The 24,685-nt window shown below is 50.1% G+C and overlaps 1 protein-coding gene and 1 non-coding gene across 11 annotated transcripts; both read right to left on the bottom strand.

Annotated features, from left to right (window-relative positions):
* Positions 1–5,549: 5,549 nt before the first annotated feature.
* On the bottom strand, positions 5,550–20,218 carry LOC122389280 (KAT8 regulatory NSL complex subunit 2-like). Of its 10 annotated transcripts, none has more exons than XM_043381164.1 (11): positions 19,943–20,218; positions 17,762–17,866; positions 16,715–16,842; positions 16,123–16,212; positions 15,693–15,871; positions 13,876–14,069; positions 13,231–13,366; positions 12,912–13,051; positions 10,987–11,100; positions 6,726–6,869; positions 5,550–6,430 (listed from the first exon to the last, which is right to left on the bottom strand). In XM_043381164.1, exons 1-11 carry the CDS (start codon positions 20,177–20,179, stop codon positions 6,125–6,127), a joined length of 1,773 nt encoding a protein of 590 aa, XP_043237099.1. In that variant the 5' UTR covers positions 20,180–20,218; the 3' UTR covers positions 5,550–6,124. The 10 variants fall into 10 exon arrangements, with proteins under 10 accessions (XP_043237099.1, XP_043237101.1, XP_043237100.1 ...); XM_043381166.1 differs by having other exon boundaries at positions 20,043–20,108; XM_043381165.1 differs by having other exon boundaries at positions 19,682–20,042.
* On the bottom strand, positions 7,093–7,164 carry Trnac-gca. Its single transcript has one exon. It is a non-coding gene; the product is annotated as a tRNA-Cys (tRNA).
* Positions 20,219–24,685: the final 4,467 nt, after the last annotated feature.

Genomic DNA, 24,685 nt, shown 5'->3' with positions numbered 1-24,685 from the left:
CAATGATTTTTGGAAAACTACACCCATGCGGAGCTATGGAACGGCCTCTTCCTACTTAGGTCAGTTGGGTATCTCAAGACTCCATAATGTTTGGACAACAAGAAACAGCCGTGTTTTCCAAAAAGAGTAAGCCATTTTCGAAAAAAAAAACTCAAAGTTCCGCTAATATTTACTATCAATTTGATAAACACTCGGCACATCCCTGCCAATCATTTCCGTCCGGTGCTGGCCTGACGAGCGGCCAGTTAGGTTGTCGGTGGTGCCCATTAGCTCTGCCGTCCACCTCCCGTGTGCTGCCCGGCGCCCCATTAGGGCCGGTTCATTTGTCACAGATATGCGGCCGGTGTGACACCTGAAACGCTCGCGTGGCAGCCGCCCGTCATTGAGTGACGGCCGCCGCGGACAAATGACCCCTCCGAAGGGCGCTCTGTTGTTTGGGTTTGGTGGCGGTTACACCTGTCATGTACTCCGGTCCATTGAGTATTTAGCAAGACATGGTTTTAATTGCGGAGATTTAATCACAGACACATGTCACCAGAGATCACAGAGTCCTTATGTTGGCATTTGGGTTCATTAGTGGCTCCTCCAAGTATACTCGTATCAACTATGCATTAGGAATCATGAAATAATCATGCATCCAAACTTGGAATTAAAAAAAAGGATATGTTTGTAAGTTGCGATCTTCATGCTGATTTCTCGCAAGAAACGTCTACAATCGATCAATTTCAATTTTAGACTGAGAAAAACTTACATACCAATCAAGTATCTAATTGTTATCCTCTGGAAGCGAGAATAAGTTAGTAAATAAAATATTTAATAATACAGTCACGTCCTTGATTTCATTGGCGATAATAAACAATGCCTATACCTAACTAAGGATCTTGACCAGAACTTTCGGAATTTGTGCTTTTATGGAATGCTGCGCAGACGATAATTGCCCGGAGTTATTGGAACGTTTTTTTTTTCACAAGTGCAGGGACTGTGGCCTGCCTTGCCATCTGTTTCAGAACCAGCTCCATCTTTAAACGTGACACCGCCAGGGCTAAGGGCTTTTCTCGGCTGACCACTTCCATTTCCGCTCTGAAGATAGAACGCGCCATCGCAGTCTTCTTTCATTCCGAGCCAGCTCAACCGTCAGGACATCGGAAAAGCGAGCCACACACGGATCGGCGCCGTGCGCCGTCGAATGCCGCCGCGCCACTGAACGCCGCAGTGGCGGCGCGCCGCTGGCACCGGCTGATAGGATTAAGCGGTTAGCGGCGTCTCCAAGTGGAACTAAGGGGACTGAGGCGGCGAAAGCGGCGCATTACGCCGCGCTGGCCGCCGCCGTCTGACGCTCGACGATAACGACGCGGCGGCGACGAGCGTCGTCGCGCCGCCGGACGGAGAGTCCCCGGGGACTGACGGAGAGCAGTCGGTGCTGTGGAGCGCTGATGGGGGAGGCTCAACTGTGTTAGCTGCGGGAACATCCGGAAATGGCGAAGGCGGCACAATACGCCTAATCTGTGCGTACTTAGAGAGCAGGCCACTGGCAAATGCAGCGCGCTGGAACACCAGTCGTCACGATAATCCTACAACAGCACAATTAATAAAAGTAATTACATATGAATCCATACAAATATGGGTAATCACCGAGCCCCAGTAGCACGTACATACAAAGATCAAAAGCGATCAGGACTTTTAGTCCCATTCTTTCCATTAGCCCATAGGGCTAATGTTAAAATGCCAAAATCAAAGGGGGTACGGTGCCCCGGTGCCCTCCCCGTTCCGCCGCCTATGTGGGTGGAGCTTTCCCAGGGAAGTTGGTGGGGCAAAAGGTCGCTAAGCCTTCCTACAATGTCCGATTGTTAACCCGCGCACCGACGGGGGGGCGGATATCCGCCCCCCCCCGCGAAATTTGGTATGACTATTCTCTCATCAATTCTGCACATGGTGTGCAAGTTTGAACCTCCTAACTTTCAAGGTCAGGTCACCAGGTCACTTTGAATGACCCAACCTCAAGTCACTTTTTTGCAACTTTGTCACCGTGCCAGAGCTATCAGCTACAGTAGATGTCGGAGGCCTTTGAAAGTCGCAGGATGTTATAAGGTCATTAGTAGCTACAATTTGTGTATCTCGGAATTTTGATATCGGTGACCTAAGGTCAGGTCAATTTCGCGACCTCCCCATTATAAGTCAATGGGGGAAAAATCAACTCCCTGTTTTTACCACTAAAACGGGTCGGAATGGCCCCATATACCATACATGACTTCATATACGATCAGCCTTCACTACCTTGAGGTCTGTTTTGCTGTTGGGCAGCTGTAAGGTCATGTGACGTCATCAAAGGTCACCAGCGGTTTTTTGCCAATAACTCCATACAGGAACAAGATACAGCCGCGCGGATGGTCTCATTGTGTTCAGCTCGTCAAGACGCATCGAATGATATACATGATGACCTCGAGGTCACGTGACCTGAGGTCAACCTTTGACCTTGACCTTTCGAGGTCAACATATATATCATTCGATGCGGATTGACGAGAGGATCACGATGCTACCCTTAGTTTGTTCCTATCTTGACTAATTCGAAAGTTATTCGAGAAAAACTCTCTCCATATCTAGCGCCGCCATTTTGACTTTTTCGACCCCTGTGACGTCATCTTTGACCTGACCTGAAAGTGACCTAGTAAAAATTGTAGACCTTGTCCGTGCGTATCCGATGCCGTTTACCGCTTGTCGCTATCTTGCTTCGTTCTCGAGATCTCAGGGGGGGGGGCGGTCATCCGCCCCCCCCCCCGTCGGTGCGAAGTTGGCGCAGACCCCCGTCGGTGCGCGGGTTAAATTAAATAAATTGCTTAAACGAATCAATTCTTGTCATTACAGAGATAATATCATGCATTACACAGATATTTCAAAGCTCCTCAATGCCAAAAAAAGAATAAGTTACAACTTACAAAGCAACATTATTATGCGAATCAGTTTAAGTTGGTGGGGCAAAACAATTGGGGCAAATTGCAAAATGGCAAGTTGGTGAGGCAGCCGCCCCAACAGGCACCAACTGTACAGGAAGCTCCACCCCTGATATTTTCCTAAGAATATACGAATGCATGTCGTTCATGCCATCCGGCTGGTCCGTGACTCCGTCGCCTTCGTCCCCGTCAGTCCGCCTCTCCCGATGGGACCGGTCGGCGCGGTGGGTGCGCGAGTCGCGCCGGCCGGCGCCGCGGGCGGTCCCGCTATCTCAATCAACACACAGCGGCCGGATTAGGCCGATTTCACACGTCATAAGCGGCGAATGCCGCGCGCCGCCCGCTTACAAGCGATGACAGCTAGGAGTAGGACGCCGATTTATCTGCGGCGCGTCTCGCCGTCGCTGCGCCACCAGCGCCGCGCTGATGAGCGTGACGTGGCGCTGGTGCGCCATCCGCCGCACTGTCGCCATCTGCGCCACATAGAACGACAAGCGTAATCAAATCACAAACAGCAGCCCGTGGCTACTTGATGGTTTGAAAAATTAAACAAGGGTTGATAGGGAAACATGAATAGAAGCTGTTATGCTGTGGTCTAACAAAGCAAAAGCAACACCAGGCAATCAGAAACAGCGAGTCTAACGAGAAAAAAATATAAAAAGTAGGCATACCTAATACCTATGTCGTCATTATTTGAAACTTGCTACTGGGATAGGAACGGGATGAATGAGATTTTCTGAAGTCATTGCAATGAAGAGGTCAGGTAGCGGCACAAAAATGAAATGAATAATCAACACTGTGCCTAATTTATTATTTTCATTAACCACATCATTCAGACACTAAAATCAGCTTTCTGCGAATCAGCGAAGCAGAGCAGCAAGAAAAGAAGTCGATCCCTCATTTTTCATTTACAGTTTACATAATATTGACCTTGTGCCGCACGCCATTTTGTGGCTCCGTAAAACCACCGTGAATCGGTATAATATATCCCACTCGCCAGCTGGCATTACCGCCCTGTTCACTCGCACAATGGCGCTGTTATTGAGTCGAACAGCGGCACCGGTGGTGATACACTGTGTTATTGAGTGTCGGTCACAGTCTCTGCCTCTCCCTCATAGAGACCCGGCCCGTCTCCGGCCCCGGTCGGCCCGAGTCGCGTTACCAGAGTAAATAGCGCTCGTCGCGCGGTGTCGACACCAATCAGAGCTGGCCATTGATGAACTCGGCGCCGCGACCGTCCGGAACGCGGCACTTTTGTGCGCGCGCGCAGTGCGCCAAAGGGTAATGGCGCGGAAGTGGCGTCAAAGGCACCGACCGCAGCGGGCACAGAAACAAACTCCGGTGATGGAGAGGTGAGAGGAGAAGGGAGAGTGAGAGAGAGGAGAGAAAGGGAGAGAGAGAGAGAGAGAGGGGGGGGGAGGGGTGGAGGGAGGAGGGAGAGGGAGGCGAGAGAAAATATTTAGAGGTGAGAGTTTCACAGATCGCGCTGCGTTACCTCAGCAAGGCTTCGTATCGGTCAGATCTAGGGAGCAGGTCTGTGGAGTCGATGGATTTTGGGGTACTCCGACTCCGACTCCGGTCACAACTGTCGACCCGACCGACTCCGACTCCGACTCCGCAGCCCTGCTACGGAGGTCTGATAGGATAGGGTGATGCCGAAACCGCTCCGTTATTGGGACTTGCTGTTAGCACCTGCACGCGCATATGGTCCCACATTTTACATTTCCTTAGCGCTGAATCATGTTGCATGCAATATATCACAGCCTGCTTGCGCATCTCGAATGGACGAAATGTGTGGGCGAACATACGAGAAACGATGCAGTCCAAACGCAGCCATAATGGTTAGACTCACAAAGTTTCATCCTATAACGGGATCGGTCCATCTGGATGTCCGCTAAAAGGACGTCCGTGCGGTGGGAATACAATAAGGTGCCCATGGTCCCAGTTCGGAGGACTCGCGTCACGTTCAGTATGGAGGTCCGCCCAACAGCACCAGCTCAATCTACCGGCCGGCCCCTACCCACCGTCACAGCCCAGCGGGCGGTGTCACACACCGTAACACCCAGCTCGGGCACGTGCCGGCGCAACAGATGGCTCGGCGCGCCACAATAGCCGCGCGCCGCGGCTGTTTTGGCGCGGGCAGTCCGCCCGTCCCGCCGGCGGGAGCGAGATGACGCGGCTGTCACGTGGTGGCACGTCGGACGCGCGCGTGTGAGCACGTGACGCGCCGGACCGGACCGGCACCGGATGGGGTAAATACGGAACTGGGGATCGTTAACAAACGGGCAGTCGGCAGCTGATGAATCCGTCACCCACGCGCACAGGAAATGCACCGCTCGATAAATGATTAAACCAGCGCTATTGGTTAGGAGGGGTGAAATGGTCGATTGATGGATCGGTAATATCTATCGATTGGTGGAGCACGTGATAGCCCGTAACAATCTGAAGTGAAATAGATGATTTCATGTGTGCTTTGGATGGTGACTTTCAATGCTCTCCTAAGTCCCGAATAATTAAAGCAATAACAATGAGTCAGTCCACCTCAAGCTAAACACCATTACAACATTGTGCTACATTATTATACAATATCATCACACAATAGCCAGTCATACAGACAGTATATTATGAACAGGTAACTCAAATAATTAACAATAGAACTAAATGTCAATACTTAGCCGGCAATTCATTTCACATCGCTCAGAACTTCATCGAACGAACCAAGAACAACGGCCATCGATGTTTCCCATAAAGACGAGTATCAACAGCCGGCGCCTATAGGGGAATACACGTTTCGGAAGCACAGAAGAGGCGAGATGTTGGCATTAGCTCCTTGAAATTATAATGGCTAAAGTTTTGTGGCCGGTGAACAAACTATGATCAGTTATTATGTAATTACATAATGACCCAATTGCCCATTCTCAGATCGTGTTAAATATTTCATGCACTTACTTTGAGGCAAAAGCGCTAAACTGCAATTTACTCATTTTCGGGAGTGAACATTTCAGGGAAATACATAAAGCTAACACTCGTCAAAAATGAGCTATTTACACAATACTTCATAATGCATCGTCGAAAATACCAATACAAAAGTACACTCTAAGGAAATGAGCGAGCCTTTCAGGCTTCTACGGTTACGCGTCAGCATATCCAACGAACCATCTGCCCAGCTTCCTCCCTCACCCAGTCACAGTGACCTCAGCCCCCTCTGAGGGCGACCCTGACCTCGTGCCCCCGGTGACGTCCACCTCAGAGGACACCTCTGACCTCTGACCGCTCCCGTCAGCAGAGCCCGACTTGGAGCCGGCGCCGGCAGCGCCACCTTGCAGCGGCTCACTAGCGCCACCTGCAGCCGTCTCCAGCCGGCCGGCCGAGGCCATCAGCGTGTTGGCGATGCTCGCCACCAACTCGCTCTGCGTTTCGTCCAGCGCTAGGTCATCTCCGTCGAGTTCGCCGAGAATGGTCTCCACAGGGTCGGGCGGTGGCTAGAAGGGAAGAACATAGATGAGCAAATGTCACATACCGTACACTGAGGGAATCAGAACAGACATCACGCAGCGTTTGTGATCAAAAGATACGAAAAGCTGACCAGTCCTGTACTCAGGACCATTCCAGTACAAAACATTTACCTATCAGACACTGAGACTATATTACGAGAAAGACAGCTCACCGGAGCTGCTCACTCATTCACTCAGGCTACTCCTCAGATCATTATTACCCCCATCCTCCTCCAAAGTCTGTACGATTCCTGAATCCTGATGACAGCAGTAGCTAACTAACCTGTGGCATCCGCACCGGCCCGTCCTCCGGCAGCGGCGTGTGCAGCTTGCACCTGGTCTCAGGCTGGATGCCAGCCACTGGCGTGGGACAGGGGTCGGCGGTGCTTCCGCCACCGCACGGTCGGAACAGAACCTGGTGCTGGTCCTGCCGGGATAAACAGAAAACACGCGTCAGACCCGTGAGTCTCTCTCATCGCGCGTACACATCGAACACAACCGATGGATTATTGCATTTCATTAATATCATGGAAGCAAGAGCAACGAAGGAAGAATGCGGCACTGAAATAGGCATGCTATGAAAGAAAGACCTGAGAAGAAAAGCAAGGAATGACACCCCGCGCCAGGCGCCATCCTATTGAAACGAAAAGAGGGGGCACCCGGATTTGAACCGGGGACCTCTCGATCTGCAGTCGAATGCTCTACCACTGAGCTATACCCCCACGTCCAACAATGGGATCCACATGCTGAATGATACAAAGAACGACATTCGTTTCTTCTGATCACTGCTTCCCCTAATTCTGTTCCTTTTTTTGTCAGTCTTTAGACTTCAGTGATCTTAAACCTCGATTTAAGCCGAAAACAAATCGGTTAATATGTTCGCATGTCGGTTATTGCCCCAAAGCTTGAACAAATGAACAATGTTTTAGGGAGAGCGCTTGCTAATCTCCTTTTATGACAGGCGACCAGTTGGGCAAACTCAAGGGCAAACTAGACCTTTGGAATCAAAATATGGAGGCATCAAAAGATTGATTCCTTATGACCATATTTGGGCATAAATGCAGACCATTTCTAACTTACCAATCACGTAAAAATAAGAGAGTGTTTCAAGACGGAGCATGCCTGATCTTGAACAGAAATGCTGGAACTATCTCCTAAGCAAAATAATATTGCTCCTATCATAACAATTTGAATTCTATAGGTAGTGAAAGGCAATCAAGGAATTGATTCACTTTAAACAGATAATCATAATATTGATTCCCCATCAGCTGGCTAATCATTATTTTGATTCACAGGTAATGTTAAGAGATAGGCAACAATGACTTGCAGGAATACATCATTTATCTTGCTACTATTCTCATTTAGTGGTATCCTCAGCACCACAACAGATACCTATAGCATTGTTGTAGTTAACCTTCACTACATTTGATAACAATTTACAATTTTTAAATGTCAAGAATACAAAAACTGAAGCAACAGGTAAAAACCATATAATAAATATAAAAGCACTACAACAATGATAATAAGGGGTTTGAAAATTTCATTTTGCCATTTCACACAATTACTGATTGTTTAGTATGCCATTCATGATACAAAAATAACATACAGTGTGATTTCCTCAAAACAGCTTTTACGTGATGGACAGTGGCTCTGTCTTTTTCCCATTCACAAGGCCAAAGGGACAATTTCTTAGTTTTGAGGTAACACTTTTTGGAAAGCTACCACATTTTTCTACCTTTTTAAAGAAAAATCTCACCGTCATGGGCCTTTTTTCAACCGTAACGATACATTTGAAGTCAAAAGTGTACCCAAATGAATCAAAAAATTGATTCCATGCCCATATTTGGTCATGGCTCCTCCCACCAGAATCAAATTATTGATGCCTCCATATTTTGATTCCAAAAGCCTAGTTTGCCCAACTGGACAGCCACTGTTCAGAAAGTAATATTGCTGTTGAGTGGGGTCCTCAGGCCTCAGCTCAAGGGTCACTGTCCCCAGAGGTCGGTAGTCAAAGGGTCACCGCCCCCACACTGGTCATTGGTCAAAGAGCCGATGCCCCCCCCGAAATAGGTTAAAGGGTCACTGCTCTTGTGACCATTGCCCCCTGGGTCCTCAGGTCAAAGAGCCACTGCCTCCGAAAATAGGTTAAAGGGTCACTGCCCCCAAAGGTCATCAGGAAAAAGGGTCACTACCCTCGGAGCCATCAGTACAAAAGGTCGCTGCTCCTTGGTTCGTCAGGCCAAAAAGTCACAGTGGCCCCGGAAATAGGTTAAAGGGTCACTGCCCTCGGGGTCCTTCAGCCCCCAAGGACATCAGGTCAAAGGGTCACTGCTCTGTGGGTCGTGTTGTCTAATCAGGTCACTGTTCCCTGGGGTAGTTAAAGGGTCACTACCTACCCATGAAATTATGATGAAGTAAGGTCAAATGGAAGGTTACGTACGTAAAAAAGGTTACGTACTTGTTCATATAGGAAAACCCCAAAAGACGTACTGTGTCCCTTCTTTAATAAATCTATAAAAAGATCATTAATCGTAGGGATAAGGTCAAAGTGACCCTTTGACCTTGATACTTATAAAATGGCCACTGGTCAGGGGCTGTTATCAAGATTACTTTACTACTCACTCTTATCATTGGAAAGAAAAACCTTTATGTGCTAAAGCAGAACCACGGACGTGTAGATCTTCTTCAAAAAGTTAAAGCCACAAATCTTCTAGAATAACCTGAACACGATCGAACTTATATTTATAGCTGACGACATGCAAGGCGGCATCCCATTCTCCTCGGGCCTGTGGTGACAAATTGACGGTCGCTGGTGACCCGAGTTTGACCTTCCCCGGAGAGCGATGAGCTATTCGTGCCCGCTCAGATTAAATCCCGCCGAGTCGTCCGTCGCCGGCACGAGATTGAATAGCGTCGTCACGGCCCCCAACAAACGAGAGATGGATTTGACCCAACTGCCGCCGCCGTCAAACCGTGATACACGTGATTGACGAGCGGGCGGGAGACGAGGAGCGCAGCATTGGTTATAGGCGCACCACGCAGCAGTGGTTATCTAGATAAAACGATGGTTCAGAGCGGAGAACTATTAGTGGTACTATCACGGGCCATTTGAAATATCTTGTCACTAGGGACCGCCTCGATAATGATGCATCTAAGAGTTGGGTGATTGGAATGGTCCCTGGGGTGCAATAACGTCAACATTCGATCTGCTAAATAGTGCGTTCTACAAAATATGACGTATTTTCAGGTGAGGGTTAAATATGACTTAAATCAATGACAAAATTTCCCTTTTCACAAAGAAAAGACATTAATCGTTCAAATAAAGAGCTTGTCAAGAACAGCACGGCAACGGATAATGAAGCGAAATCCCATCAGTTTCTTTTGAACCCAGAAAACTTTCTTGGCATATAGTCCCACGGCCACACCAAACATACAGGGTCTTTCACAATGAATGTGATTTTTAAAACGCGAAGTTGAAGGTGTTCGTAAATAATAAAAGCATAAATTTGGTATTTACCTTATTGCAAATTTCTTGGAATTTCTGTTGATGTTATTAAAACTGCCACACTTAACCAAACTTCCGTTTTGTGCGGACATGAAATGCCTCCCCCTACAACACGGGTCAGCTCTTTTTTCACGTAGGCGTTTTGGACGTGGTCGTGGGAAACGGCTCACTGAAGCGCACGGCTGTCCACCGTAAGATTCGGGGACGCTTTTAAAAGAAGCACAACGTCCGCTCTAAAATGATCACAGGCTTGTGAACAGATTCCAGAATGTCACGGTTGACTGCAAGGAACAAAACGCACGAAAGGTCATGTTTTGGGCTGTCGTGGTCGACGGGCGTGTCTTCGTCCACTGGTTCGCTTCTGGCTTCAGTGACCGGGCCAGCTTATCTGAGGCTGCTCAGTGCTCAAGAAAGAATTCTGGCCTCATGTGCCTGGCGGAGTTCGAAGACAAAGCCGCTGGTTTCAGCAGGACGGCGCAGAAGTGACACAACGGCGGCTGGGCGCCAGTGGTTGGATGGCAACTTTGACAGACGAGTGATCAGCCGTCTCACTGAGCGGCCATGGCCAGCTTGGAGCCTTGATCTCTCGCCGATGGACTTCTGATTTTGGGCAGTCGTCTTGGAGACCCCAAGCAGAGACCCTTCCAGTGACCCTCATAGAGCTACAGGTCACAGTGGAGAGGTTTGCTGCAATGCTGTGCACGGAGGATGTGAAGCGCGTGGTGCACCATTTGCGTCAGTGGGCGAAATCTGGGTTCGAAAGCGAGGCGACACAGTTAAAAATCGATGAAGGGTACCTAAATGCGAGTCATGTGCACATACTTTCCCATGATTTGTTATTTCATTCGGGTATTAACAATAACTTTGTGATGTATATCACCTGAGCTATGGCTATTTTAAAAATAACATTCATTATGAAAGACCCTGTACAATGCTACTTGAGCCTGGCTAGAAAGCCAAAGAAGTCTGTTTTTGCTGGATCGGCTTCCAACAACGCTTCCAAATACAAATACATCTATACCGGCCCTTCGTTACTGACCTGTATGATGTGTTTGAGGCAGAACTTGCTGAGTGGCACGGTGCGCAGTGTGCAGCGTACCCTGCCCTCGGCGTGGGCACAGCGGGTCAGCGGGCGGGTGCGTGCCGAGCCCGCCTGTCGGACAGACGGTGAGGGCACTCAGACGGACCGTACTCGGACGGACCGTACTCTCGGGCACTCAGACAAACCGTACTCACGGGTACTCTGACAGACTGTACTCGGACGGACCGTACCCACGGGCACTTAGACGGATCGTACAGAGATAGACCGTACTCACGGGCACTCAGACGGACCGTACTCACGGGTACTCAGACGGACCGTACTCACGGGTACTCAGACGGACCGTACTCACGGGTACTCAGACGGGCCGTACTCACGGGTACTCAGACGGACCGTACAAAGACGGACCGTACTCACGGGCACTCAGACGGACCGTAATAAGACAGACCGTACTCACGGGCACTCAGCATAACCGTACAGAGACAGGCCGTACTCACGGGTACTCAGACGGACCGTACCCGGACGGACCGTACTCACGGGCACTCAGAGGACCGGCCCGCGGGTGTACGGGGACGGAGAGAGAGAGGGGGGGTATCGGTTACAGCCAGCTCAGCAGAGCGCGGAGAGTTCGTCAAATTTCTCAGGGTTGATAGTCACCGTGAAACATGACACATATCATCTACAAACTCAAAACATCTACAAATACAGCTAGGGCATTTGCAGTCACATATCATAGCAAACTCCGTCGAAGCACAAAAAACATCCATCTTTATATTAAACGATGCCAACTTTCTTGTCAAATGATGCTAGCTACGAGCAATTCAGCTCGGGTTCCATTTTGCTCACCCCTCAGTTGCTGAGCGCACGACACCCATTACGAGTCATTCGGTACCTATCTATCGGCATCCATAGGTAAACTCTCTGAGTCCCGCTGACGAACAAAACTCCCCCGGTTGACGTCAAACCAATGGCCAATTCGGCGCAGCTGCGGCCATTTCTACGAGCTCTGCGCCATCAGCCCCACAATTATCTGACCAGAAGCGAGCGATGGAACGCCGCTAATGACACGCTCATGGTAATACCGAAGACGCAGAAAAAGACGGTGTCGCCGCCCGTCCAGCGGCACCGGGCCTCAATAGAAGAGTGATGGCCACACGGGCGGGGTATATACGCACGCGATCCACAGGGAATACACCCGAGAGATCAATGTCGAGACAGTGATGGCGCTGGTGCGACCTTTCTCGGAGCTGGTTATTGAATTTATTTCCATCGCCAGAGCAATGCACCACGGTGATTGGATACAGGGTGAGGACACTTGGTAGTCTGTGAAGGTGTGTATTGTGTCTATTGGTATAGAAAACTGGACAGCGCTGGGAGTACCCACCAAAAAGATATTTATTTGCCGTTCAATGAGGTCTTGGATGTTCTGCCGACTGTACAGGATGCTCTATTGACGCAGCGGGTACCCTACAAAGGTGGGCATAAATACAGAACCGTGACAGCCTACCGTAGCTCAAAGTAATAGAGGCGGGCGACCGAACTAGGCATCCAACCCGGATTCGATAGCTGCTATACGCTATAGCAATGCTGAAAGGACCTACCTATTCACCAGGACAGCGAACCTTACACCAATGCATCCATTAAATATGCGGCAGTCGTCTTTTCCCACTGCACTGCGGCGAGGTCGATGCTTGGTTCGAGAACATTCGCTGGCGCCACATCAGCACAAGGCCTGCTGTGTATCAGCTCCGATGCCACTACTAACATTAATCGCGTTGGAATACCAGCATCCATTTATAGCGCCTGCCGCCTACCCTCACGTACCACTATACCAACCCAACCGGACTCCCCTGGTCATCCTTCAGCATACTCCTGCCCCTTCCCTATTCTCCTCTCCCCTCCCACGCCCCTTCCTCAGTCCGTACCTCGGCGGCGCGTTTCTCTAGCCGCTGCTGCCAGAACCAGTAGTCCTTGCCCGCCGTCTTCTGGTGGTGGCCGTAGGCCCGCAGCAGGTCGTAGGCCTCCTGTTCGGCCACCGTCTCCCGCGGCGCGCCGCTGATACTCTCTGCGGAACAGGGAACAGATAGTGTCAGCGACAGATAGAGAACCAGAGAGCATCAGAGGTCCAGAAAGTATAGGCATCAGTCAGATAGACATAGAGCATCATTAGAGGGGACTCAGGGTTATGCCTTAGCGTTACAAGCCAGTGGTATAACTCAGAGGTATAACTCGGCTCCCACTCACTCATGGCCTCCTTCTCCCGGGCCACCTCCAGCAGAAAGGCGCGCCGCTTGTTCTTCATCACGTGCTGCAGCCGCTCGAACTGACCCAGGTACAGGTGCTGCAGACGCCGCAGGCGACGCTCCGCCAAACGAATCACCTGACCAGCGAACATAGAGAAATGGTGGGGATGATCTATAAGTTGTGCAAATTTCACCGGGCTAGGTGCAACGGTCTAGCCTGTAGTCCACGCAAAGCAGCACCAAGTCGGGACCTCGGTAACGGACAGACGCACCCTCCTCAAATAGTAATATAGATAGTGTCGTATTTATCATCTGTAACGCTTTATTACACTGTAGTGTGCCGTGGCAAAAAAATTAATGACGGTTAAAAAGCCGCGTTGTTAGTAAATAGCAATCATGGTCAGCCACTAGTGGTTCGCTCATGGTTGTGATAATGAACACAAGCATAAATAAAAAAGTTGTTCTCAAAACATACCATTAACAACATCTGGGTACCATCCGAATCTACTTTGCTTTTGGAACAACACAAATTTGACACATTGGAGACACAAGCCCAGACAGAAGATAGAGTTCTATCCCGTTCAGTGACCACGTCCCCTTACGCTCACGCAGCAGCACCGCTGCCCCCGCCACCGTTCCCACCCACCTCGTCGTCCGTGTAGACGCCGGCGTGTCGCAGCACGGTGTGTTCGTCGTCACTGAGCCCGCTCAGACACTCATCAGAGCTGAGAGAGGGCTCCAGCGGCCCCTCCACCGTCCGGTCGCCCTCGGCCTCGCCCTCGCCCGACTCCGAGTCCGAGCCGTACTGGAGCGCGCGCTGGGCCGCCTCCCAGCCCTCGCCTGTCGAGAAGGAGAGGAGTCAGTGACACAGACCCCGGTCCTCGCCTGTGGGGTGGGGATGGGGTGGATGGAGCTAGTCCTAAAGACTCCTAGCCCTCGCCTTTGAGAGGGTGGGCAGAGGTCAGTCGTATAGACTCCCAGCCCTCGCCTGTGGGGTGGGAAGGGGTTAGTCTTCAGACTCCCAGCCCTCGCCTGTAGGTAGTAGAGGGTAAGGACCGGAGGTCGGAACCTCGTACTGCGCCCCTGTCAGAACTGGTATGAGAGGTAAACAGGAGAGAAGAGGGGAAGAGAATACAATCATTGCACTATGGCGAAAGAGCGCTTGGCGAGGCCTCAGACCAAACCGAACTAACGCAAAGCATGGTGAGAAATAGTGACACTGCCGACATGGTGAGACTTCGAAAGGTTCAGTGGACAGCCGTGTGTCACAAAAATTACAAGGAGCCCGGCGACGTCTTGTTCCTATTCCGATCGTAAGTAAAACGACGCCGGTTGGAACAATAAAACTGACGGGAGTTGCAAAACTTTCACGCTCCTTCCGCCCCAGTCAACAGGTAAAATACTATTGAAACGTTTTAGCAGATTGAGAAAGCGTATCCTCCTTCCGCCCAAGTTCTTGACAGCTGAAGATATTTACAAAGTTTGACTGATTTCACAGCAGCGACTTGACTACAATACCTACCAATCGTCTCCGTCAACTCGCAACCCGCCGTTCCGATCTATCCAGTAAATTGTTTACGCCGATCTGCCGGCTATGTGTACCGGCTCGGCACCGGATTCGTTCGTCGCGATTACTTTCCAACGACACCGGGCCAACTTTCCGTTTCTATCTCAGTTTTCTGCATCCCGGGAGGCCGGCGCGCGATGGCGAGTCTCCGCACCGTCCCGGTCGGGTCGTACCAGCCGGGCACGGCGCCCGATCAGCACACCCCGGGGGTACACGCGCACGGAGCAGCGGTAGTGTACGGAGAGAGACACAGACACTGGTGTTACACCGGGGATAGGACGTGGGGTCGTGAGGCAGCGGCGACTCGAATAACAGATCAGCAGTGAGCAGTGTCCCCGGTGACAGATTTGTCGTGCAGGTTCCAAGATTTAATTCGATAATGCGGAAACGTGTCAGAATTCACCAAAATCAACGAAACATAGCGTGAATGTGAAACTTTCAAAAATGCCACGCTCGAATCTACAGGCACATACATTTAAATACATGCAGTTGACATGTTATTTCGGGATGTATCGTTGCGCATATAACCACAACCATCGGTACAGACTGCAGAGCCAAGTCAGTTCAAGCTTGCAGAGCCAAGTCAGTTCAAGCTCAAGATCGGAATTAAGCTCATTTAAAGCCTTCAAAGCGTCTAACCTCATCCTTGTTTGCCCCAAGCTTATTGAGGACAGATTTCGTCTATTGGCCATTATGCGCGTCAAGGATGGCTCGTAATGAAGAGATTGTTACCGACCGCGATACACATTAATTGCCAGACCAGAGAGTATGCATGTTACTCAACAACAACAAAAAAAAACGCGGGTCTAGGCAGGAACCGACCTAAAATTTTCAGTACTCTCGACAGCCCATCGTATCACCTAGGCCTGACCAACTGACACCGCCCGGCAGCTGACCTGTTGACGACGGTCCGGCACCGGAGGTGGACCCCGGCGGGCCGGCGGCGGCGGCAGAGGCGATACTCTGCTGAATCTGCTCCACCACTACGGCCACCGACTCCTTGGGTGGCCGGGCGCGCTCAGCTCGCTCCCTGGCCAGCAGGATGCGGCGCCGGTGGTCCTGGCACTGCATGAAGCTGGAACACGGCGGAGAGGGCGTTACGGGGAGCAGCGCTGGCTAGTAGGACATGACGGTTCAGTGTCAGACTAGACATAGATGGGCGGCAGTGGGTGGTAAAAAGTGGCACAAAGCTGGTGCGAGAGCAAAAGTACGTTTCAAATACCGCAAAAGCAAGACTGAGAATCACGCAGCAAAAGAGACATCAGTGTTCAATTATCCCGCAAGATCGAAGTGTGCTGCATACAACAATGCTGCATCCAAACCTACAATGCCTCTGGTCCTTCCAAACGAGCCAGCAGCGACGCCGGCGACCCCTTCTTCGAGCCATGCGAGCTCCCGCCGCACTTTTTGCAGGTGCTGTGAATAGCGATGCCGAGGAGTGGTGGATTCAGGGGCGGGTTAGTGTGGAGCGGGGTAGACGGACAAGGTCTAACACGGCGGGGAACGGCAGGGCAGAGACAGCAGGCCAGGGACAGAAGGGTCAGTAGGGGCGTAACGGAACACGGGGAGGGGAGAGAGCGGGGAAGAGACAGTGCACGGTGCACACGACAGGGTAGATCACAGACTTTTACAGGGTAGGCATAACGACAGGCGAGGTGCAGATCGGTAGACAGGACGTAATGACAGGTACCTATATTATACATTCAAATGATTGTGGCTATGACAGGAAATGTATTGAATTACGCATCGGAGTTAATGATCGCAAACAAAATGGATATTGGAGAGAAATGGCAAACATCTTGTGAGTCATTGGAAACAAACCAAGGAGTTGGTTAGATAGGGTATGATGTACTGGAATTGGACTAACACCACGTTCTGGCATGCGAGGGACATGCCGAGAAGACAACACAGCACTGACCTGTCCTTCTTGGGGACGGGCGTGCCGCACTTCCTTCCATTGCTGTAAACGAACGCACATGGCCGGTAGGGCGCCGACCGATCCTCAAGAATGTGCGCCGAACAGAAGCTGAATCCCTCCAGACACTCCTGGAAACGTGGAGGGGCCGTGGAGATCGGATTCATTAGCTAGATAACAAAAGAGGATGTGTACAGGACATGTGCAATGCAAGAAACAAGAAACAATTCCAATTGCACACATAGGCACTTTTAAAAGTAGTTTGTCGAATGCAGCATTTTGCCACGTAAGTCCATTAGGTACATTGATTGTACGATGACGTTCCAAAACAAATAAAACAGCATTATTATCAAAAGCTTTGTGTAAACATAACATAAAAAAGAAGCAGAGAACATCAAGTAGTAACATCAATTTCGGCCAAGCAAGACTGCACACAATGACTTATTTATCAAAGCTAGAAGCTTCATCATTGGCCCTCATCGATAAACCCACACACAAATCAATACAGAACATCAACCATCCGATCGCCTTCCCACCCGGACAGCCGGTACGATGGCTGGGGGGCGGGGCGGAGTCGATAGTGCGAGCCGACAGACCACCCGGCTCTCGGCCGGCCGCCGATCACCCTTTATGACACCATCCATCGTTCTGCGGCTGACCGCGGCTTGGGGAGGATTCGCCCGAGCGCCAGCCGGTCAGTCCGGGTAAAAACAGTACGTTATAACCTGTAGTTGGCGATCGCCGGCCGCGTCGGCCTCAGGGCTGCGTACCGGGCTTCGTCGTAAGCCCGGATAGCGCTCAGCAGGCAGCACTAGGAGCTATCGTGCGATGCCGAGAAATGACAGCCGAGAGAGTGGGTTAATGATTGGAGTTCGGCGGGCGCAGCAGCAAGCAACGGGCAAACACAGCAGCGACAAGAAAGCTGATCGGCGAATATACCAGCGGATATACCTATCTCTGTCCTCTGCGGGTACGACCCAATGACAGGCCATGGTAGCGCCTGCGAACGATGGTCCCTCACCTGGCAAAAGTGGTGCGGTGGTCACTCACCTTCTGGCAGAAGTGGTGCGGGTGTCGGCAGACAGTTCCCACCGACACACGGGTCGGGTGGCTCTCCACCCGCCGGCCTCCGCGCATTTGCCGGATCCGCGGCATCTGGCAACGGGGGACGGGAAGAATATGACGTCTAGATATTAAATACCTAGGGGCAATATTTATTATGTATACAGCCCATTTGTTTGCTAATTGAAGCTTTTGGCCACACCAACTAGACCATTTTAAGCCCTTCCTGTGTAGGCATGTAACTACTCCTTACTTGAAATCGGGAAATAACAGGCACTTATCCTCAGATACTGTAACTGGGCCAATTCCCAAAATTTTGCTTTTGAGTTGAAATCTTCTCTGCCTTATCTCTCGATTCTGCTATCCATAGATAGGTAGCTTACAAGAACTGGGTGCTTCAGATTATCTGTGTCCTCTCTCATCTCTGATATTCTAATCTCAAAATGGCACTTATAAGCTCAGACATTAAAAAAAAAACTTTTTATAATGGTGATTTTCAGTAAGGTGCTAGATGCAGGTGCTATGTAAATGTTAGGTAGGTGTAAAGTTGGGCCAGGTAGGGCTAGGCTAGTTAGTTTGATTATGTGAACCCAGTGTGGCTCAGCATTTCCATCAAATATCGCCATACTCCTGACTCTGCAAAGTAAGAGATGCACCACAAGGCCAAAAGCACAAACAGACTTCTGTGATAACTGATAAGAGGATCGCCATGTGATAAAATGTTGACAAGAACCATCAATTTTGTAGGAATGCACATTGCAAAACACATGCCAAATAGGTAACAGGAGCAGTCACCTATGTTTCAGACATTACCAGCAACAGTGCCACAACAAAATAGCTGGCATTTCAATTGGTCTAAGGGGAAAGCATGTGATGAGGCAGGCCCCAGGTAGTGGCAGGTTCTCTCGCATCATGGTGGCTGCTCCCAGCCCCTGGGTCCTACATAGGTAATTCTGCATTGCAGTACTAGCAATTGCTAACCAATGTCCTTGCTTTACAGAATTGAAAAATCACACACATGACTCAGTCATGCAATGACAAAAAAGCATCACAAGAAAAAAAGTGGGGTAGTAACATACAATTTACTGAGCCACAATCCCAAGATGATAAAGTTTCAGGCATGCTGATACATCTTATCAGTTATCACTGATAATAATGGTTTAGGAATCTTGATCTGAGATACTGGTAGGTACCAAGTATTTTGCCAGCATATGTAAAAGTGCATCAGCAATGGCTAAATGCTAATCAATACTGGCAGATGAAAAAGACAGTTATCCTTCAGATCAGTTTCAGAAAGCCTCCAGATAATCAGATTCCTCCAAACCCCACTATAATTCCTCTGCACAGTCTTCTAGTTTGGAACCTTAAAACAGTGTAATAATATGCCTGTTAAAAAAAAAATACAGCAGACTGCAAATGTAGCTTCAAATGCATAACAATTACATTTTAACACAAATTATTTTGCAGCAGCGGTAACCTGCAGTGGGAGCGCTCGATCACTAAGTCGACCATGGCACAATATTACACAAAGTAGGTACCTAAGAGACAAACAAATGTTCACCATGATGTTCTGCTAGCGAAGATAAAGGGCAGTGATTTATTTTTTACAGATGTGTGATGCTGAGTAGGAAAATACCTATTGAGTTTTGAACGTATTGTATTTTGCCATGAAACTGAATTTCCTCATACAGCAGCAAATCCTCCAAATTTTCCTCTGAACCAAACAGCCTCCAGAAGCAAAATTTGTCTGCAAGATTTAAGTTTAACTTAAATATAGTGAGCTATGGCCTGTGAGAGACAGGACAGGGTCTATTTGATGCTCACATAGAGCATTAAACTGAACCAAACTGGGTAATTTAGGTACTGTGGATACTGTGTTAAAGAGAGCGGAAAGTGAAGCGCCCGCACCGTAGAGGTTGAAATCCTCCAGCTTATGAAAATTCTAAAAATCTGGCAGCACTGATGCTTATCAGCTCAACAACAACCTAACTGGTTGCAATTATTTCAATTTCTTCAGCCAAAATAGCTTACATTTCCAAACACAAAATTCAAAAAAGGTGATTTCATTTAGGCACTAACACTACGATCCAGATCATGATCATTGATCAGTCCAGCAGTCATCAGACTTCGGAGAAAATCATTGAAAATGGTCAAAGGCCATGTTCTTACATTCCAATAAATGGTAACCCAAGTGAACTGCAATGTAATCAGTGCAAATGATGATGCAATCCAATCAGTAGGAGAAAATGAGAAACAAGCGTAACCGGACAAATCTTCGTATGGCATTTCTTCGTCGCGCAATATTTCGTCCGCATTTCTTCGTCCGCAAATCTTCGTCGGCGCATTTATTCGTGTCGCATTACTTCGTCTCGCATTTCTTCGTAGGTGCAAAAATTCGTAGCGCATTTCTTCGTATCCGCATTTCTTCGTCGGCGCATTTCTTCGTCAAGCATTTTTTCGTCCACGCATTTCTTCGTCTACGCAAATCTTCGTCCGCATTTCTTCGTCCACGCAAATCTTCGTCTGCGCAAATCTTCGTCCGCAAATCTTCGTCTCCGCAAATCCTCGTCCGCAAATCTTCGTCCGCATTTTTTCGTCCACGCATTTCTTCGTCTACGCAAATCTTCGTCCGCATTTCTTCGTCCACGCAAATCTTCGTCCCCGCAAATCTTCGTCCGCAAATCTTCGTCCGCAAATCTTCGTCCGCAAATCTTCGTCCGCATTTTTCGTCCACGCATTTCTTCGTCCAATCAAATCTTCGTCCGCAAATCTTCGTCCGCAAATCTTTGTCTGCGCTATCTTCGTCTCTGCAAACACTCGTCCACAAATGTGGTTCAATAAAACCATGAAGAAATATCAGACAGTCAAGTGCAGGGGCGTAGGCAGGGGGGGGGCCACTGGGCCATGGCCCCCCCCTTGGGCGCCGAAGGCGCCCTTTGCGATTGGAGGGCGCCGAAGGCGCCCTCCAATCGCAAATGCAATTGTGATATAATCGAATCGAAAAACAATCGCGACTGGAGGGCGCCCTCCAATCGCGAATGTGTTTACAGGGAAAATACGGATGGAGGGCGCCCTCGGAGGACGCCCATTCCAAATACGCCCTCCAAATACGGTTGGAGGGCTCCCTCGGGCGCCCTCCAACCACATTTGTAGGCTGTAGCTCTCTAAGCGTAACGGTGGTCGCCTATGTAATCCGCTGTCCTGTAAATAAGCGCCCTCTCACCCGAAGGCGCCCTCCTGTAGGTCGCCACCCTGCTACACATTGCCGCCCTTCTGCTGATCGGCGTCCTCATAATTATTGGCGCTCTCCTACCTATTGAGCCCTCATGTGAAATTTTGAAGGCCGCCTTTCTCCCTTTTGGCACCCTCTTGTTCAGTGCCGCCCTCCTACCTATTGGTTCCCTAGTCCTTCCTGTTGAATGTTAATCGGGGCCCTTCTCCCATTGGCGCCCTCGTGTAGATCGCCGCCCTCCTAACCACTGGCACCCTCCTGTTGATCACCGCCCTCCTATCCACTGGCACCTTCCTGTTGACCAGCGCCCTCCGCACAGACGCCCTCCTGTTCGTGTCATCCTCTTGAGCAAAGGCGCCCTCCTCACCATTGCCACCCCCATTTTAATCGTCACCCTTCCGCTCATTGGCGACTTCCAGTTGATGACCGCCCTCCCACCTATTGGCGACCTCTTGTTGATCGCCACCCTCCTATTGGTGCTCTCCTGTTCCTCGCCACCCTCTTACCTGGTGGCGCCCTCCTGTTGATTGTTGATCGGCGCCCTCCTACCTATTGGTGCCCTCCTGTTGATCGCTGCCCTTCTATCCATTGGCGCCCTCCTGCTGCTCGCCAACTTCCTACCTATCGGTGCCCTACTGTCGAAACTCGGGATGTTGATCGGGGCTCTTCTACCTATTAGTGCCCTCCTGTGGATCGCAGCCCTTCTACCTATTGGCAACATCCGTTGATCGCTGCCCTCCTATCATTTATTTACTCCTTTGGCATGTTTTTCAACTTAGTCGTTCTATTGCACATAGTTGATGTCTTGCCTGTGAAAACTGCCACAAATGAACGTGCATTCAGCACAATGAATGAAGTATCTATACCTACCAAAACTATCTACGCTCTACGATGCATAAAACACGTCTTTGGTCTTAACGGATTGATCCTACTTTACGTGCATCATGGCATCTATATGGATTACGATTAAGTATTGTCAACAGGTTCGGGCGCAACAGCAGGCATCTTAAGTTTCGGTGATTGAAACTGGTTATGTGGGTACACTGTATGCATCTGTGAGAAGGCTATGAAGGCTGGTCTGAGGTAATTTGGATGATGTTTACGCATCTCGCGCTCCGGTATCAATCCGATACAGTGATCTGGTGCGTAGATATGCCACCGCCAATAAACTTTTATACATCGACACCCATGAGCCAAGCTTTCTGTACAGTTTGTGTGGCAGCGGCCCGACCAAACCTTAGGTATTTTTTACACCTTCAAATTTGGTAAAAGAGCGAGAGGAGCTTTGAACAGTGATCGTATAAAAGGCGTGCCTAAAAAGCGGAGGAAAAGGTTGTTTTCAAAAATTTCGCGCGCCTTCGGCGCAGCATTTCAAGAACACTTGACCTTTTGTGACCTGGAGTATAAAGAATACACACGATGCAAAATCAATGCAGCACGACCTATACGAGGTTACGCAAAAAAAAAACTGGTGGCATGGTAAAAAACGCCTCCCAACCCCCCAACCCCCACTGAGCGATTTTTTATCTCGCGACCGTATGGCGCCCTCCTTGGGTGAGGTGGCGCCCTCCAAACCCTTGGCCCCCCCCTTCGCGATTTTCTAAATACGCCGCTGGTCAAGTGAATGACGAATTTGATGCATGGAATGGATGGTCGAAACTTTTGAAGTCAGGTAGATGAGGTCAGTCAGGTGAAGCTATTGTATTTGGAGCCGACAATTGTAACATTCCATATCATTTGTGTCCCGGACATTCTTTTTTTCGCGGTCGTTGAATGACAATATAATCTCTTGTACCCTCGCCGGCATAGGCGGCGGAACGGGGAGGGCACCGGGGCACCGTTCCCCTCTTTAATTTTGGCCTTTTAACAGTAGCCCTATGGGCGTTGCATGGAAAGCATATTGGACCAAAAGTCGGCAGTGCCGTGCCCCCCTCAATTGAAGATGTTCCGCCGCTACTGCCCGCCGGACCTATTTGTTTTCTACGGTACACGCCGGCCGAGGGGACGGGTACGACCCCCCCCCCCCCCCATCGCCGTTTCGCCACTGGTGGAGCTAGCGCGTCGCGGAAAAAACGAGCGTGTGCGCCGTTACGAGCCGCAGAGATTAATACCCGACCTAGGTCAGGGGTCGGCATACGGCCCGCGGGCCGGATCCGGCCAGGTGGGTGACGGTTGGATCCGGCCCGCGACCATCTGACGTCCGGCCCGCGGCTGGTATCAGCGACTTACATCGTGTTCCGGCCCGCCCCCCCCCCTCCCACACACACACCGCCTGGAAGGTTAAGCGAGTAGACCACGTGAACTAGCCGCCAAGTGCACGCAGCTGCAGCAGTCGTTGATGCTGCGCGCAAAAGCTGCTGACCAAATCTTACCGTTGCAAGTTTTGTCTAGAAGTAGAATTAGACAAAAACACCCGCAAATGGTGTTTATAAACTCATGAAGTGTGCGAAGGAAGAACTGTTGTGCCAAAGCACATTTGAGTAACTTTTATATCGGAGTCGATTTATGAAGGAACCGCGGGCCGGAACACGATGTAAGTCGCTGATACCAGCCGCGGGCCGGACGTCAGCTGGTCGCGGGCCGGATCCAACCGTCACCCACCTGGCCGGATCCGGCCCACGGGCCGTATGCCGACCCTAGAAGGCCTTAAAATCGGGTATTAATCTTTGCGGCTCGTAACGGCGCACACGCTTGTTTTTTCCGCGACGCGCTAGCTCCACCAGTGGCGAAACGGCGATGGGGGGGGGGGTCGTACCCGCCCCCTCGGCCGGCGTGTACCGTAGAAAACAAATAGGTCCGGCGGGCAGTAGTGGCGGAACATCTTCAATTAAGGGGGACACGGCACTGCCGACTTTTGGTCCAATATGCTTTCCATGCAACGCCCATAGGGCTACTGTTAAAAGGCCAAAATTAAAGGGACCCTCCCACTTTCAAAAAAGTTAATGAATTGGCATGAAAGTGATGTCGCTCGGTTCAGAAAGAGCAAAAACGAATATCTATCAATTCAAATTTCATCGAAAAATATTCTCCGGTTTTCAAGATATTAGACTTTTACTTTTGCCACTTTTTGGGATCTCCGCTGTTCCTAGCGACTTTATTTGAAAGTACGGCATTTGTTGCGCGCAAAGCAGCAAATACCACCGCGTGCTACAAAACGTTTTAGTCAAACATTTAAAAATCGTTAGATATCTGCGCTGACGTCACACATTCATAGGGGTATTCCTATGCTGAGCCCCTCTGAATCAGAATGCTGCAATTTTGAAATTCAATATTTCCGATTTAAGACATTTCTCGATGTTGTGAGTGCCGAAACCGGTAATTGTGAGCCAGGGACAGTGGCGGCGCCACCATAGGGGCAGGGGTGGCAGCCTGCCACCCCTGCCGCGAGGTAGGGGTGGCATTGCCACCCCTGAAATAGGTATGGGACAAATTTGAAACGTCACCGACGAAGAAGACTCGCATACCTACTGCATAGTCTTAACTATTCGAGGCCCCTTTGACCTTTAAGTCTACACTACATACAGGAGGCCCTTTTACACGTGGGAAGTTATCTAAGAGGCCTTTGCGTCACACAGGAGCCCTGTGCCCGCATAGGAGGCCCCTGTATCCGCGCCCTCACAGAAGGCCCCTGGGCCCTGGGCCCGCACAGGAGGCCCCTCTGCCCAAATAGAAGGCCCTTT

The sequence above is a fragment of the Amphibalanus amphitrite genome, unplaced genomic scaffold (genome assembly GCF_019059575.1).
Source record: "Amphibalanus amphitrite isolate SeventyFive unplaced genomic scaffold, NRLGWU_Aamphi_draft 000352F_arrow, whole genome shotgun sequence".
NCBI lineage: Eukaryota > Metazoa > Arthropoda > Thecostraca > Balanomorpha > Balanidae > Amphibalanus > Amphibalanus amphitrite.
Note: the sequence above shows the minus strand (reverse complement) of the source record. Positions and strands in the feature narration are given on the sequence as shown.

What these genes read in the sequence shown, in the direction of transcription:
- LOC122389280 (XM_043381164.1), bottom strand. Translation starts at nt 20,179, where the DNA reads ATGCGCTACGAATTTTTGCACCTACGAAGAAATGCGAGACGAAGTAAT. An exon ending in CCGGGAGAAGGAGGCCATGA is followed by an intron (nt 13,052 to 13,230) that starts GTGAGTGGGAGC and finishes CCTGTTCCGCAG; the next exon opens with AGAGTATCAGCGGCGCGCCG. An exon ending in TAGAGAAACGCGCCGCCGAG is followed by an intron (nt 11,101 to 12,911) that starts GTACGGACTGAG and finishes TCTGTCCGACAG; the next exon opens with GCGGGCTCGGCACGCACCCG.